Source organism: Tursiops truncatus, chromosome 12, assembly GCF_011762595.2.
Source record: "Tursiops truncatus isolate mTurTru1 chromosome 12, mTurTru1.mat.Y, whole genome shotgun sequence".
NCBI classification, from domain to species: Eukaryota; Metazoa; Chordata; class Mammalia; order Artiodactyla; family Delphinidae; genus Tursiops; species Tursiops truncatus.
Genome location: NC_047045.1, coordinates 73,641,286 through 73,657,365, shown reverse-complemented (window position 1 = coordinate 73,657,365; position 16,080 = coordinate 73,641,286). Strand labels below are relative to the sequence as shown.

Genomic DNA, 16,080 nt, shown 5'->3' with positions numbered 1-16,080 from the left:
TTATGTGTGGAAGGCTGACTTTTAGGCTGCTTAGTTAAGTAAGTTGATTTTTTAATTCAAAAATTTAATCTTTTTATTCTCAGAGAAAATTTATGATTAAAAATTTAAGGACTTCCCTGGTGGCACACTGGTAAAGAATCTGCTTGCCAATGCATGGGACACAGGTTCCATCCCTGGTCCGGGAAGATCCCACATGCTGCAGAGCAACTAAGCCCATGCACCAAAACTACTGAAGCCCACACGCCCTAGAGCCTGCGCGCCTCAACTGCTGAAGCCTGCGCATACTAGGGCCTGCGTGCCGCAACTACTGAAGCCCGCGTGCCTAGAGCCCGTGCCCTGCAACAAGAGAAGCCACCGCAATGAGAGGCCTGTGCACCACAACGAAGAGTAGCCCCCGCTCACCACAACTAGAAGAAAGCCCGCGCACAGCAACGAAGACCCAACGCAGACAAAGATAAAAAATAAAAAAAGTACTAAAGTTCTTTAAAAAAAAAATTTGATGCTTTGAAATTAAAACATATATAGCTAATGATAATCCCTACTTAAATTAAGGCAAACTAAAGTTAGTGTAGCCCAGTAAAGTTTTCGTTTTGCCCAGTATAAGTACAATAAATATTTCATGTTAAAGGCTCCCTTTAGATCACAGATTTAAACCTTTTTTAATTATTGAACTCTGCATTTAGTATCATTTGAGCCCAGTTAGTAATTTTTAAAATGTGAAGTTATTAGCTAATCTCTTTTCCTTTATTTATAATCTTTTTACTTTATCACATGAACTGCCTACCAAATAAAGTATATATGTTGATGTTACATCTTAAATCAACTTTACAAAGATGAACAAATATTTAGGGTTTTTCTCCCCCTTTTTCAAGCATTACCATCATTTTTTTTTTTAATTTATTTATTTTTGGCTGCGTTGGGTCTTCATTGCTGCACCTGGGCTTTCTCTAGTTGCAGGGAGCGGGAGCTACTCTTCATTGCAGTGCACATGCTTCTTATTGTAGTGGCTTCTCTTGTTGCGGAGCACAGGCTCTAGGTGCAAGGACTTCAGTAGTTGTGGCGCATGGGCTCAGCAGTTGTGGCACACGGGCTTAGTTGCTCCAGAGCATGTGAGATCCTCCTGGACCAGGGCTCAAACCCGTGTCCCCTGCATTGGCAGGCAAATTCTTAACCACTGTGCCCCCAGGGAAGTCCCTACCATCATTCTTAGGTCTCCTTTTATCCTCTTGTTTGCACTCACTTGTAAAAAAATTTTTTTAATATTTATTTATTTGGCTGCGCTGGCTGTTAGTTGCAGCATGCGGGATCTAGTTCCCTGACCGGGGCTCGAACCCAGGCCCCCTGCGTTGGGAGCGCAGAGTCTTAACCACTGGACCTATAGGGAAGTCCCACTTGTAAATTTATATTTGGTCTATATGAGGCTGTTGTATAGCTCATGCAAACTGCATTATGCTTATGATTCATTTTACTACATTTTTTTAAGATTTCCAATTAATGTATTTATTTGTCCTTTTAGTTAGCATATTTTTGGTGGGTGAGAAGTGATAAGGACTCCATGGAATCCAATTTCCTTTTTAATTCTGATGATATGTTCCAGAGAAAATGTCTCTAATACATTGTGTTTGCCTTCATATGTCATCATCGTCGTCCAGGAGCTCTCAGCCAGGTTAGCTGTGGTTTCAGCAGACCTGCATCACAATTTAATTTCTTTCTTTGCCCAAGCTACTTTTCCGTGACTTCCACACCATCTTCTAGCAGATGACTGAATGGTGGACATACACTCCTGGTCCTGGAGAGTCTCCTGTTGAGGTGGGAGGCAGCTGCGGCTCACCCTGGGAACATAGACACTGGTGGCAGCCATTCTTTGGAGCTTGTTCTACTGCGTGGACCCTGGTGCTGACGGGTGCCATTGTGGGACCCTCCGTCTAGCTCATAGGCTCTCTCATTTTACTGCATTTTGGATCCATGTTTGGCATGCTTAAAATTGTGACCATACCTTGTTATGCCAAAGGCAAATGCACAGAAAATGTATCTGCTTTTGTGTGAAGGCAAAAGGGAGGATATCAAATTTATGTTTGAGACATAGGCAGTTGTCCTCCCAAATATCCAGTCTTTCCTTCTCCCTTACATAAAGTCACACAGAGATCCGGGACATTTTGGTGGATTCACAGTCTGGGTGGGACTTTGTTTTCCCTGGAGGAGGGTTAAATTTGTTCTGTAGTGAAAAGGGGGATTCTCAAGAGTTCCTAGCTCCCAGAGGGGTTGACTAATGACACAGGCTGCTCTTGTTCTCCAGCTTCCATTCTCTCAGTTTTCCTTTCACTAATAGAGCCCCCATCCCTGTTCATGTTTCAACTGTCCCACTAGAGCCCATGTTTCCCATATTCCCTTGTAATTAGTTGTGGCCACATGACTAGGTTTTGGCCACTGGGATATGAGCAGATGTGACACATGCAAATTCTACTTCAGGGCTTCCCTGGTGGCGCAGTGGTTGGGAGTCCGCCTGCCAACGCAGGGGACACGGGTTCGTGCCTCGGTCTGGGAGGATCCCACATGCCACAGAGCGGCTGGGCCCGTGGGCCATGGCCGCTGGGCCTGCGCGTCCGGAGCTTGTGCTCCACAGCGGGAGAGACCACAACAGTGAGAGGCCCATGTACCACAAAAAAAAAACAAAAAACTACTTCATACACCTAAAGTTGATATTGTTTGCCCTTCACTTGCTCCTTCCCTCTTCCCACAGGATGGAACATAGAATCATGACTTTATATTGACCCATAAAATCCAGGAAAATACCCTAGTGATGGTGGATTAACAAAATGAATAAAACCTGGCTACCTGAAAGATGGCATGAAGCAGGGCTGTCTGTCCAACTGCAGAATATTAAAAGGAAAAAAATTCATATATATATATATATATACCATTTGTTACTGTTGCTGAACTTGTACCCCAACTAACGTGTACTTTGTGTTCGTGTATAATCTGATTTGCAAAACAATTTGAGGTCATTTTATACTTTGTCTGTCTCCCATGCAATGATTCATGAAATTCGGTTATTTACCTGGTGCATTTTTCTCTAATTCATCATCTTCATCCCCATTGTTTGGTTAAACTAATTTGGTTAAGGCCCTCATCAACACTTTTTTTTAAAAAAAAACATCTTTATTGGAGTATAATTGCTTTACAATGATGTGTTAGTTTTTGCTGTATAACAGAGTGAATCAGCTATATGTATACATATATCCCCATATCCCCTCCCTCTTGTGTCTCCCTCCCACCCTCCCTATCCCACCCCTCTAGGGGGACACAAAGCACCAAGCTGATCTCCCTGTGCTGTGCAGCTGCTTCCCACTAGCTATCTGTTTTACATTTTACATTTGGTAGTGTATATATGTCCATATATACACATATATGTCCATATATATATGTCACTTAGTCCCACCTTACCCTTCCCCCTCCCCGTGTCCTCAAGTCCATTCTCTACGTCTGCGTCTTTATTCCTGTCCTGCCCCTAGATTCTTCAGAGCCAATTTTTTTTTTTTTAGATTCCATATATATGTGTGTTAGCATATGGTATTTTTCTGTTTCTGACTTACTTCACTCTGTATGACAGTCTCTAAGTCCATCCACCTCACTGCAGATAACTCAATTTCGTTTCTTTTTATGGCTGAGTAATATTCCATTGTATATATGTGCCACATCTTCTTTATCCATTCATCTGTCAGTGGACACTTAGGTTGCTTCCATGACCTGGCTATTGTAAAGAGAGCTGCAATGAACATTGTGGTACATGACTCTTTTTGAATTATGGTTTTCTCAGGGTATATGCCCAGTAGTGGGATTGCTGGGTGGTATGGTAGTTCTATTTTTAGCTTTTTAAGGAACCTCCATACTGTTCTCCATAGTGACTGTATCAATTTACATTCCCACCAACAGTGTAAGAGGCTTCCCTTCTCTCCACACCCTCTCCAGCATTTATTGTTTGTAGATTTTTTGATGATGGCCATTCTGACCGGTGAAGGTCTTCATCAACTCTTGACTGAATTATTGTAATAACTTCGTAACTGGAGTCTTTGACTTCATTCTGGTCCTTCAAGTTTATTATCCAACTGTCAACCAAATGACATACTTGAAAGATAATTCTAGATTCTGCTTCTAGTATGACCAAGTAAGCTCCTGATGGATTGACTTTATCATATGTAACAACTATAAATTCAGGGGGAAAAGAACTAAAGATACAGAAGTGGAACCAAGAGCAGGCAGATTCTGGGTGGAAGTCAACACTTGGGAGAGAGGAATGGCATTAGATGAGTGTGTCATTTTTATGATATCTTGCCTGAGAATGGCCCAAATCTCTAGCTGAATCACGAACCACATACGTGTGGGGAGGAATCCAAGCATCCTAAGAATCAAAGAACTAAACTGACATTTGAGATGCTGCCCAACAGAAAGAAAATTAAACCAAGTTAATTGCTTGCTTAACCAAGCAGAACACCTCCAGAGGCATATCCCAGAATCCAGAGTGTAACTTAATATATCCAACATCCATGATACAATCCAAACTTACCTGGCATACAAAGAAATATAAAAATATGACCTAGTCTCAAGAGAAAACACAATCACTGGAGGCTGACCCCAAGATCTTATTTCCAACATCTGGAATTGGCAAAGATATTACAATGGCTCTTATAACTATGCATGAAAATGTAAAGAAAAACGTTCTCATAAATGTACAAATAGGCAATCCCAACAAGAAAATAGAAGCTATAAGAAATTACCAAAAGGAAATTTTCCTTGATTGAAGACATAAACTAGCAAATTATAGAAAGCTCATGAGAGGTCTAATAAATTGCATTATTTAATTGCATGTATAATAAAAGTATCTCTGGAAGGTAGTTAACGAGTTTGATGTTACTGTCTCTGGGGATGGGAACTGGATTTCTAAGGTAGCAAGAATAGTAGAAAGACTTCCCACTATATAAGCTTTTGTATCATTTGAATTTGAACCATGTAAATGCATTGCCTATCCAAATATAAATTCATAAAATGGAAATAAAAAATAAAATCTTTAAGTTCAAGTGGAGGAATGGGGCTTAGACAAAGGAAGATACACTTTCTTTGAGACAGGAGGCAAAACCAAAGGGCAAGAGTGAGGTAGAGACATTTGTTAAGTTGGAGGGTCAAAGTATTGGGATTAGGTTATGCTGCATATGAAACCCAAAACAACGACTGCTTAGACAGACAATATCGAGTTGGCAGTCCACACCTGCTATAACAGCTCCACAAGGTCATTCCAGACTTTGTTCAGTTCTGCTATCTTCATCACATGGCTTATATCCTAAAGGTCATTTATGGTCAGTAGTGGGCTGCTTATACTCTATCCATTTTTTTCCCTGTTCTAACCTGGTGAAAAGAGGGGATGATGTGACTGGAAGGGGGATTTTCAGGGCCTCTCCCTGTAAGGTACCTTCCTAAAAGTTCTATACAACACGTCCACTGGCCAGAAGATCCACGGCCACACCTAGCTGCATGAGAGTCTGGAAAATGTAGTCCTTATTCCAGGCAGCCCAATTTAATCAAGCTAGGTTCTGTTACCAAGGAAAATGTGTATTTGGTGGGCAGATGGCAGTCTCTGCCTCACTGAGCAAGTTGAGGGAATTTCAACCTGACAGCTTCTATTTTCTCTGAAGGTGGAGACATAGTGATTTGCTGAAAGGGCAGAAAGGGGTATGTGGCTGGCATGAGGACAGTGGTGAAAGTCTGAAATAACTAATGTGAAGAGTAAGAGAGATAACTGAAGTGGAACATGCAGAAAAATATGTTTCAGGTGGGTTAGACATCATGCAGTTGTGGTGCATCAGTCTTCAAGGTGGTGTGATTTTTTTTTCCCTATGGCATTCAGCAATCTGGGAGTAGCAGGTCTGTGATGGAAGCTATTATTTAGGAAGAATGTGCATAAGGTTAATGAACAGCACTGAGGATCTGTCTCAGTTTGTTGCTGCAAAAACTGTGACATAATCTAAAAATTCAGCAGATTCTGATCCGCGGCTTGCAGGATCTCAGTTCCCCGACCAGGGGACTTACCTGGGCCACAGCAGTGAAAGCCTGGAATCCTAAGCACTAGGCCACCAAAGAACTCCCTCTTCTTTTTTTTTTTTAGCAGATTCTTAATCATGGTTAGAATTTTCTAGTCTTATACATACTCTGTATCCCAAGAGATGGCTCAAATTTTTGAAGGAGGTAGAGGAGGACTGCCAGTTGCAATAACCAGGTGAGTGAAACTAGTCCTGAAAGTCCTTTTAGATTTCTCTGATGAAATGTAAAAAGTGTCTCCAAATTCTATTTTTTACTGATTTAATGTATTTATTCTACAAATATCTAATTAATGTCTGCAATATGCTAGACATTGCCCTAGTCAAATGGACGAAGTATCTAACTTCATTAAAGTTTACCTACTGGGGCAAGAGAGACAGCAAATACATAATGTCGAGAAATGGTCTGCATGTCATTCCCTCCTGTGTAATTCCAGGAGTCACAACACTTCTTGCAAGAGTCGCCCAATCTATTCTCTCTCCCCTCCAAACCCTTCTACTCACAGTTGCCAAATCAATCTTCCTATTTCCTATCTAAATTATGCCTTCATTTGAATACCTTCAATGGCTCCTTTGTGCCTATTGAACAAAATTTAAACTCTTTACTGGCACCTACCTTTTTTTTTTTTAATTTAATTTATTTATTTATGGCTGTGTTGGGTCTTCGTTTCTGTGTGAGGGCTTTCTCTAGTTGTGGCAAGCGGGGGCCATTCACTATCGCGGCCTCTCTTGTCACGGAGCACAGGCTCCGGACGCGCAGGCTCAGTAATTGTGGCTCACGGGCCCAGTTGCTCCGTGGCTTGTGGGATCTTCCCAGGCCAGGGCTCGAACCCTTGTCCCCTGCATCGGCAGGCAGATTCTCAACCATTGCGCCACCAGGGAAGCCCTGGCACCTACCTTTTTACCTACTTTTCATTAACTTCCCGGGATGTGTCCTATGATCCTGCCAAATTACTGTCACCATTCACCAGAAAAAATAATCTCCAATTTTTCTGAGTCCCAGTTTGGACACAATAATTTTAGAGGGATGGTGGTTGTAGAAGCCACACTGTAAAAGAAGAAATGACTAGTGTAGTAGTCATGAGGGCGGTACACAAATATTCTGTTTTTCCTTCAGGGCACACTGTAGAGCTCAGTGTCCCATCTCTTTGAAATCAGGCTTGGCCATATGACTTGCTCTGGCCAATGAAATGTGGACAGAAGTGGCACGTCTTATATCCAGGCAGAAGTTATGCAAGTTATCGCATTTTCTTTTTTCCACTGTCCCAGTTTCCACTGTTTCCAGGGTCCCAGTGCGCGCATCCACTCTATCATGAACATATAGAGTAAATAAGAAGAAAAAAATTCTTGGCGTTTGAAACCTCTTCAATTTAGAGAGGTTACTACAGGGTACCCTAGTGTTCCTAGACTAGTACAACTAGTGAAGAAACAGAAGTAGTAAATGTAAGCCACTGTTTGGAGGTTTTTTGTTTTTTAATTTTAAAAATTAACTTCATTGAGGTATAAATTATGTACAATAAAATGCATCCATTTTATGTGCACTGTTCAGTGTTTTAATAAACATATACATCTGCTTAACCACTACTCTAATTGAGATATAGAACATTTCCATCACCTCAAAACATTTCCTCATGCCTTCTTGCAGTCTAGTCCTTCACCTCACTTCTCCCAGCCCCCAATCCAGCCTCAGGCAAACACTGACCACCTTTCTGTTACTGCAGACTACTTTTGCCTGTTCTAGAGTTTCATATAAATGGAGTCATGTAATATGTATTCATTATATGCCCTTTGAGAAGTTTTTAGACTATAAATTGCCTTTATAATTCAACATACCTTTTCACTCATATAAAAAATGAAGGTTGATTCAGTCTAACTAGGGTAATTAACCTGTACCTCCCTGAATTGTTTTTTCATTTCAAAAAGCTATACTAATTATACTTTCCTATACGAATTATACTTTACATTACAATAGAGTTCAAATCCATCATAGCGAAACTATTATTTTCTACTTAGTTGAGAATTTCACAAGACTTTAAGCTTCATGAAACATTCTATTTTGTTGACCACTGTTTACCCAATGCCTACAATGCTGTCTGGCATGTATTAGTTGCTCAGTAAACATCTGTGGACTGAATGGATGTATTTCCCTTGAACTGCCTTTATATAAGTCTGTGTTAAATTAATGGGATGTTTTAAAATCAGAATTTTAATTACCATGCATTCGTAGAGGATAACGTGTCTTAAGTCCCTCTATGCCACCTTAGGTGGAAGTAGAGGATGGAGATCCTGGAGGAAGCATGACCACTAGTACTGTCGAGTAGGTATGTTTCTGTACATCGTGGAACATAATTTTGTTGTCTGGTTGCATTAATACGTTGACCAAAAAAATCAAGAATATAAAATTCCACCATCATTGTGTCCGAATACCTTTGTTTACCCATTCTCTATTTTATTCATGTTATGTCGTGACAAGCGCCTCAGCCAAATTCTGAGTATTTGGTTCTAGAACAGGATTTGTCACAAACGAATTGTTTGACCCTTGACACTCACCTGTAAAATAGACACTCTGACCTCCTAACCTCTGAAGAGAGTGATGAAAATCAAGCGGGAGGAAAAGTGAGGAAGCACCGCGAAAAACATATTGAGGAACACGAGACGGTAGCTCTAGTTTGGGTCATTACTACCCGCCCCTGCCCAGTCCGCGCGGGAGGCTGTGGCGCGGGACTGCGCAGGCGCTCCCCGTCGGCCCCACCCCACCTTCGTCGGCCCCGCCCCACTTCTGTCGACCCCGCCCAACCGGCGCCAGGCGCGCGCACGCCGCCCGGCGTCCTCGCTCCCGGGGCGTAGCCCAGCTTGCGCCGGAGTCACCGAGGTTCCCCTCAACGCCGGAAGTGACCCTGGCGGGTTTGCCTTCAAATTCTCGGAGAGTGGAAGCAGCGCCCCGAGACTGGTGACCAGGCAGTGCTGGGTCCGTGAGCACAAAACAGGGTGGTTGGGACAGGACAGGGCAGGGCCGTCCTTCATCGCTGCCCGGTGCCCCGCTCGGCCCTCCCGCTCCGCCTGCCGCTGGGCGGTTTCCCGAGGAGCCTCGGAGACACAGGTGAGTGTTGGCTCTCTAGGTCTCCTGGGAATCCCCGACCCACGTGGCCGGGTCGGCGAGGGATTCGGGAGCCTGTGATGCGATCCCGCTGCGCATTCTGCTGTGAACTTGCCGGTGCCTGCGCCGAGGTCCTAGGTTCTTGCTGTTGTCGCTGACACCTGTGGCTCGGATGACGGTTCCCCCTACCGGAGGAGTCTTGTCCGGCCGGAGACTTCTGAGGGCTCCTGCCGATCCCACTCTAGGCCTGTCTCCTTAGAGAAGTCTCCGGCCGAGACAACCTGTTTTTATTTCCTCGCTTTTTTGACGGGTCCTCTCCCGAATTCGTCCACGCCCCCGCCCGAAACCCTCTACCCTAAAAAAAACACCAAAAGCCTTGACTTTGGGGATGCAGCTTCCTTTCTTATGTTTTGTTAGGTAGGTGTGCTATTGTTGAGGATGTTCTTTCTTATTTAGTTTATTCTGGAGCCGGGCGTCCTCTGGGAGGCTATGGCCCTTTTTGTTTAGAGTCGGTACCTTTTACAAAACGTATCCCTCGAAACTTTGTTTCATACTGTATATTATACGGTGATGAAGTTAGCGATGAACGTGGGTCCTTAATGCTTTGCAGTGGATAGTCTCAGGCCCTTATTTACTCAAAAATAATTTTCTCTTTTAACTGCGAAGTGCCATTTTTATATCAGTTACTAACATTTATATCAGTTACTAACATAGCTCCTCTCTTGAAACAACTCATTTGTCTTCCTCTTTGAAATCAGACCTTTAGATACTGCTGAGGACATTCCTAACGTTTTAGAATGTGTGCGATAAATCTTTGCCCCATAGTCACAATGCTAGAACACCAAGGTATTGAAAGATTCTTGTGATGTTCATACAGGCCTAAATATCTCAGTGTGCAGCCTTATTTTCTTTTCCAAAGGAGATGGTTTTTGTAATCATTGAGTTCTCACACAAAGAAATAGTGGCAAAACTCTTTGTCTTGTATTAGTATTAATAACTTGTGACTTGTTTCATATCTTAAAAAAAAAAAAGGCAGTGCCAATCGACTTTCCAGCTTTCTTAGACTATGAAAAGTTATATAAAGCTCCTTTATGGCATTGGTTATTCAAGACCTTTTTACATTTTATAGATTCAGTATTAGGCATATTATATAGTCTACAACGGATTCTGCATCTTATTTTGAAACTGGTATCACAATTCTGACAAATACTAAGGATTAGAGAATCTTGTAGAATTTACTGTATTAAAAACAATGTTGAATTTCTGTTTACAACAATGGTTCTGGATTGTTTGTTTTTTAGCTGTTTGACTGCCTAAAAAGATACTCTTTGTGGACCACACAGCATCACATTAAGTTTGCTAGAAATTTTGCTGTAATATTGAGTTTTTAGTGTTTAAAAAATTTTGACTTATTTGAATTAAAATTTCATGTTGCATCTTACTTAGTTTAAATAAATGAATTTAGTCATTAAGATAAATACTCAGTACACTTAAGCAAAAGGGTGGTTCTGATAGGAAGGATCATGTAAAGGAAAAGCTTGCTGTGAGATAAAGCATGCATCACCTATGCTTATGTTTATTTTTCTCTTTAATAATCTCTTTAAAAACCAACAGTGTGTTTTTGGACAGTCTCAGTTTTTATAATTTTATAATCTCATTTTCTATTAATTGAACCAACAGGTAGTGTTTACAGTTCACTGTGGTTAAACTTTGGTCTACAGACTTTTCTTCACATATATTCATTTCTTCAAGTACTGCCAGATATTGTGTCAGGTAGACCCAAATTCTGTCTTCCTAAAGTGTAATTTTGGCAATGATAAGGATATATTCTTGAAAATTGAAGAATCTCATAAATTTACAGTGTTGACCTTCATTTGAGAAGAAGAATGTGTGATACTAAGAATAGGAAAATTTGTTTTTTGTCTAACATTTATTCATTGCATGGTATTTTGATACATTTTCAGTAAACACATCATTTCTTTGATAACCAAGAATTTTTCAGGTCATTTTTAATGTGGCCTTGGATTGACTTTACATTTGTTTGTTAGAAAATGTCGATTCATTGGCTCCTCAGGAATTTTATCTGACTAGAAAGAAGTATCCATAACACGGAACCTTCAGAGAAGGCCTGGAGTGACTTCTGTGAATTTTGGAACATTGAGCCCTGGCCCTCAGAAATACAAAGGGACAACCTATATATAAGTAACAATTTAGATTTTTTTTTTTTTAGTTGGGGAAAGGGAAGAAAGATCTGGAGGGAGCCTGTTAAGGAAAAGAGAGAGAGAAGGAAGAGACGTTGGAGTCTTGCTATCTGTGCTTATCCAGATCAGCGATATACTGCCAGCAGCCAGCTCCAGCTGTACCCTTATAACATTATTGCTCAGGCTAGGCGTCACCGTAGGGCATATATAGCTTCAGAGCAAAAGCAGTCGCACAGTTCTGGTAGGGGTGATTTGAGGATCAAGTAGTGTGAGAGTGCTGAGGGTCAGAAACTGGACAAAAGTAAGAAATCTTAGTAGTTAGACAAAACCTGACAGTATTCATTCATTCGAAGATTTACTGAGTATCTGCTGTGTGAAAGGAAGCATGGTTCTAGATGCTGGGGATATATCCATAAAATAGCAGAGAGCCATGGTCCCTGACCACAGAGCTCTTATTAAGATGGAATATTATGGGCTTCCCTGGTGGCACAGTGGTTGAGAGTCCGCCTGCCGATGCAGGGGACACGGGTTCGTGCCCCGACCCGGGAAGATCCCACATGCCGCGGAACGGCTGGGCCCGTGAGCCATGGCCGCTGAGCCTGCGCGTCCAGGGCCTGTGCTCCACAACGGGAGAGGCCACAACAGTAAGAGGCCCGTGTACAGCAAAAAAAAAAAAAAAAAAGATGGAATATTATCAGTGGTCATACTTTTCAGTCACGGGATTTTTTTTGCTTTTCTTTTGGACCCCAGATGCTCAGTCTTGAATTACTTATAGACCTTAGTTCTTAGCTGTATTGCTTCATGACAAATTACCAGAAAACTTAATGGCTTAAAACAACAAACATTCATTGTCTCACGGTTTCTTTGGTCAGGCTCTGGGCATAACTTGGCTAGGTGCTTCTGATTCAGGGTCTTGCACAGGCTATAGTCAAGGTATCAATCAGGGCTGCATTTATCTCAAGGGTCAGCTGAGGGAGGATCCAACTTCCTGCCTCCCTGACATGGTTGTTGGCAGGATTCAGTTCCTCTGGTCTGTTGGACTGGGGGCCTCAGTTCCTCACTGGCTGTTGCCCTTGGGCCTCCATCAGTTCTTTGCCATGTGAGCCTCTGCACTGGGCAACTCACAACATGGTAGCTGGTTTTCCCTTAGAGTAGTCCAACGAGAGAGCAAAAGATAGTAAGCAAGGTGGAAGTCCCAGTCTAATCTCAGAAATGATGTTCCATTATTTTTGTATATTCTGTTTGTTACAAGCTCACATTCAAGGGGAGATGATTACATAAGGGTATGGACACTAGGAAGCAGAGGTCATTGAGAGCCACCTTACAGGGTCTCTGTGATTATTGATGGATATAAGGCCCTTCTTTTGTTGTATTTATTTTTGGTTACTCCCCTACCCTCCATCCTCTTTCTTCATTCATATTTCCCTATCTCACCCTCCACAGACACTGTAATATATTTAATATATGTTCTTCGGTGTGTATGTGTCCTTTAAAAAAAAAAGAGTGTTTTATTCACCATATATATTGGGTTGGCCAAAAAGTTCGTACAGTTTCCATGACATCTTATGGAAAAACTTTTTGGCCAGCCCAATAAATATAGCATAATTTTAAGTTTATAAGATGATCTTGGCACTTAGACCTTGTTCTATGTCTAAGTATTTTTTACACCTAACCCTGTATTTTGATGATCTATCCATGTTGCTATTTGCATATTTTGTTCATTGCTTCCATCTGCTACGTAGTATTCCATAGGGTGCATCCACCATATTTCCTTATCTATTTTCTTAGCAGGGAATAGATAGATTACCTCCAGCTATTGATTTCTCAAACAGTTCTGTCATTAACATCCAAAAACAAGTCCCTTTGTGGATCTGTGTGAAATTTCCTCTGGAATATTTACAGAAAAGTAGGGTTGCAGGGTCGTAGGATATATGCATACAGAATTTCTCTAAGTACTGCCAGATTGCTCTCCAAAATGATTATACCAGTTTCTGCCCACACATTGTATGTGAGAATGTCCTTTTTCCCAAATAATTGCCAATACTTAGTATTATTGGATTTATTAATTTTTTTAATCTGGTAAATGTAAAAGGAGTCTCTCATTGCATTCTTCTATTACTAGTATCTGTACTTGTAACCATTTGGGATTTCCCTTCCATGAATTACGCTTTATGCCTTTCTGTGCTACCCATTTTTTAAAAATTTTATTTATTTATGTGTTGGGTCTTCGTTTCTGTGCGAGAGCTTTCTCCAGTTGCGGCAAGTGGGGGCCACTCTTCATCGTGGTGCGCGGGGCCTCTCACTATCATGGCCTCTCATTGCGGAGCACAGCCTCCAGACGCATAGGCTTAGTAATTGTGGCTCACGGGCCTAGTTGCTCCGCGGCATGTGGGATCTTCCCAGACCAGGGCTCGAACCTGTGTCCCCTGCATTGGCAGGCAGATTCTCAACCACTGCACCACCAGGGAAGCCCGCTACCCATTTTTGTATGATTTTGTATGAAGTTCTTTTGTCCGTTAGTGTGAGGAATTACAAGGATGGATTTTCTCAACTTAGATTATAATTGCATTCCTGTGTTGGTCATGGAGAGAGAGAGAGAGAGAGAGAGAGAGAGAGAATGCGCGCTGATACATTGTTAGTTAGCTAATCGTTTTTTTTCTTTTTTTTAGTTAGCTAATCTTTTATTTAAGATTACCACATCATGTTCATAAGTGAAATAGACTTTTTATTGCTGTTAATTAGTTTTGAAATTGAGGCGATTCTCACCTCATAAAAAGTTGATCAGTTTTCCCCTTGTTTTCTGGGCCAATTTTTATGTAATTGGAATTAGCTTCTGTCTAGAGGGTAGGTAAAAACCCACCTATAAAAACCCCATATCCGTATATCCACATCCTACTAAGTACAAAGACTATGCTTAGTTCTTGTATATGGAAAGTTTCAGGGAAGATGCATTCAGCATTTATTGAAGACCTACTCTTTGCCAAGTACTATGGTAGGGACTCTAAATAGCCATTTATTCCTTCTAGTGCAACTCTTGGAAATAGTTACTATCCCAATTACGGATTTAAAAACTAAGGCTCATTAAAGTTAAGGGGCTTGACAAAGGTGGCAAAATTACAGTTCCAACCAAGATTCTTCTAACCTCAAAACACGTGTGTTTTCTGCTGTGTCACAGTGTCCTCCAAAAAATGATCTAACATTCTACATTTGTTCTGCAGATGTTCAATAAGACTTGTATGTCACGCACTGAAGTTACCATCTCAGACCTTTCCTCTGTAAATCCTGCTCTAAAAGAACTTAGAGATTCAAGGTAGACAAGTGCCTTGAGATGAAGGTCCCAGTAAAGTGCCAGGGGACTTTAGAAGGGGGAGGGCTTATTTTGAACTGGGAAGTTCAGAAGGTTGACATACTGGGAGAATTGCCATCTGAGTGGGGTTTTGACACATAGGTAGGGTTTGACTGTGGGAACCTGAGAAATTTCTTTGAAGGAGTGGAAATTAGCATGAACAAATGTATAGAGATGGAAAGTACATTGTGAGTGTCTTCAGGGATCCTTGGAAAGTATACTTTTAAAAAACTCTTTGTAGTACTTATTTTTAAGAGGTAATATTAAATGTTTCTTTCTTTTTTAGCTTATAATTGAGCATGAGTCTTCTTATGATTAGTGAGAATGTAAAATTGGCCCGTGAATATGCATTGCTGGGAAATTATGACTCTGCAGTGGTCTATTATCAGGGAGTTCTTGATCAAATGAACAAGTATCTATACTCAGTCAAAGATACATACCTCCAGCAGAAATGGCAACAGGTAAGAAACATGACTGATGTTTGTTTTAATAGTTTAAAATACTCAGATGTAAATAGGTAGTGCTTTTGCAGCTTTACGTTAAGAGTGTATAATTTATTACATGGATTTGTATATAATGTTTCTTAAAACTTGATTATTATATTAGTCCATATTCGCCATCATCAGTATGATGAGTTCTCAGTTATTCTAATTTTTGGAATCTAATAGTAATGGTTTTGGCATTTTTTTCTAGATCGCATTTTTACCTGGTAAAATTAGAATTGACTTTATTAAGCCATTATTGAAACTGCAGATGACACCTGAATCTCACAAGTACCATATTCTCTATAGAACATCATAAAGCAGACCATACTTGCATCCCACTTGAGGAACTTCAGTCACTGAGGACCAGTAGAAGTTTATAGGTAGAAACTATAAACAGGTCCAGTTGAATATGGCATTTATAATAGGGTTCAACAATGTCACAGGAGAGAAATATTATAGAAATTAATAGTCTTTTTGTGCTGGTCTTTTAGGTAGAGTATTATCCCTCAGATTCTACTAAACTGCTTTTTTCATAGTATTCCATATTTGTCCTAAATTTCTTTAAAAGAGAGAAATACTCTACCTCTTTGAACTTAACCTCTTTCCTTAAGTCTGCCTCTGCGTATTTTACATTAGAAGGGGAAAACACTTTATTTCATAAAGAGTCTTAAATTTGTCACTGAAAGACTTCTAAGACCTTTTGTTCTTAGGCCAGCAGCTTTTACTTAAAAAGTCTGAGCTTTTTTATAAGGATATTTAAATCATTTAGTTTTAAAACCAAATATTACTAACTTCATTTCAGTGTTTCATGTATGTGTGTGTGTGTGTGTGTATAGTTTTAAAATTGAGTCAAGGCTGCTTT

General features: G+C 40.8%; 1 protein-coding gene across 1 annotated transcript in view; it reads left to right on the top strand.

Moving 5' to 3' along the window:
• Nucleotides 1-9,052: 9,052 nt before the first annotated feature.
• Nucleotides 9,053-16,080, top strand: part of KATNA1 (katanin catalytic subunit A1) — a 38,404-nt gene continuing 31,376 nt past the window's right edge. The window contains exons 1-2 of the mRNA XM_019951846.2: nt 9,053-9,189; nt 15,020-15,194. Of these exons, the coding sequence (XP_019807405.1) occupies nt 15,033-15,194 (162 nt within the window). The 5' untranslated portion in view covers nt 9,053-9,189; nt 15,020-15,032. The remainder of the gene's footprint in view (nt 9,190-15,019; nt 15,195-16,080) is intronic.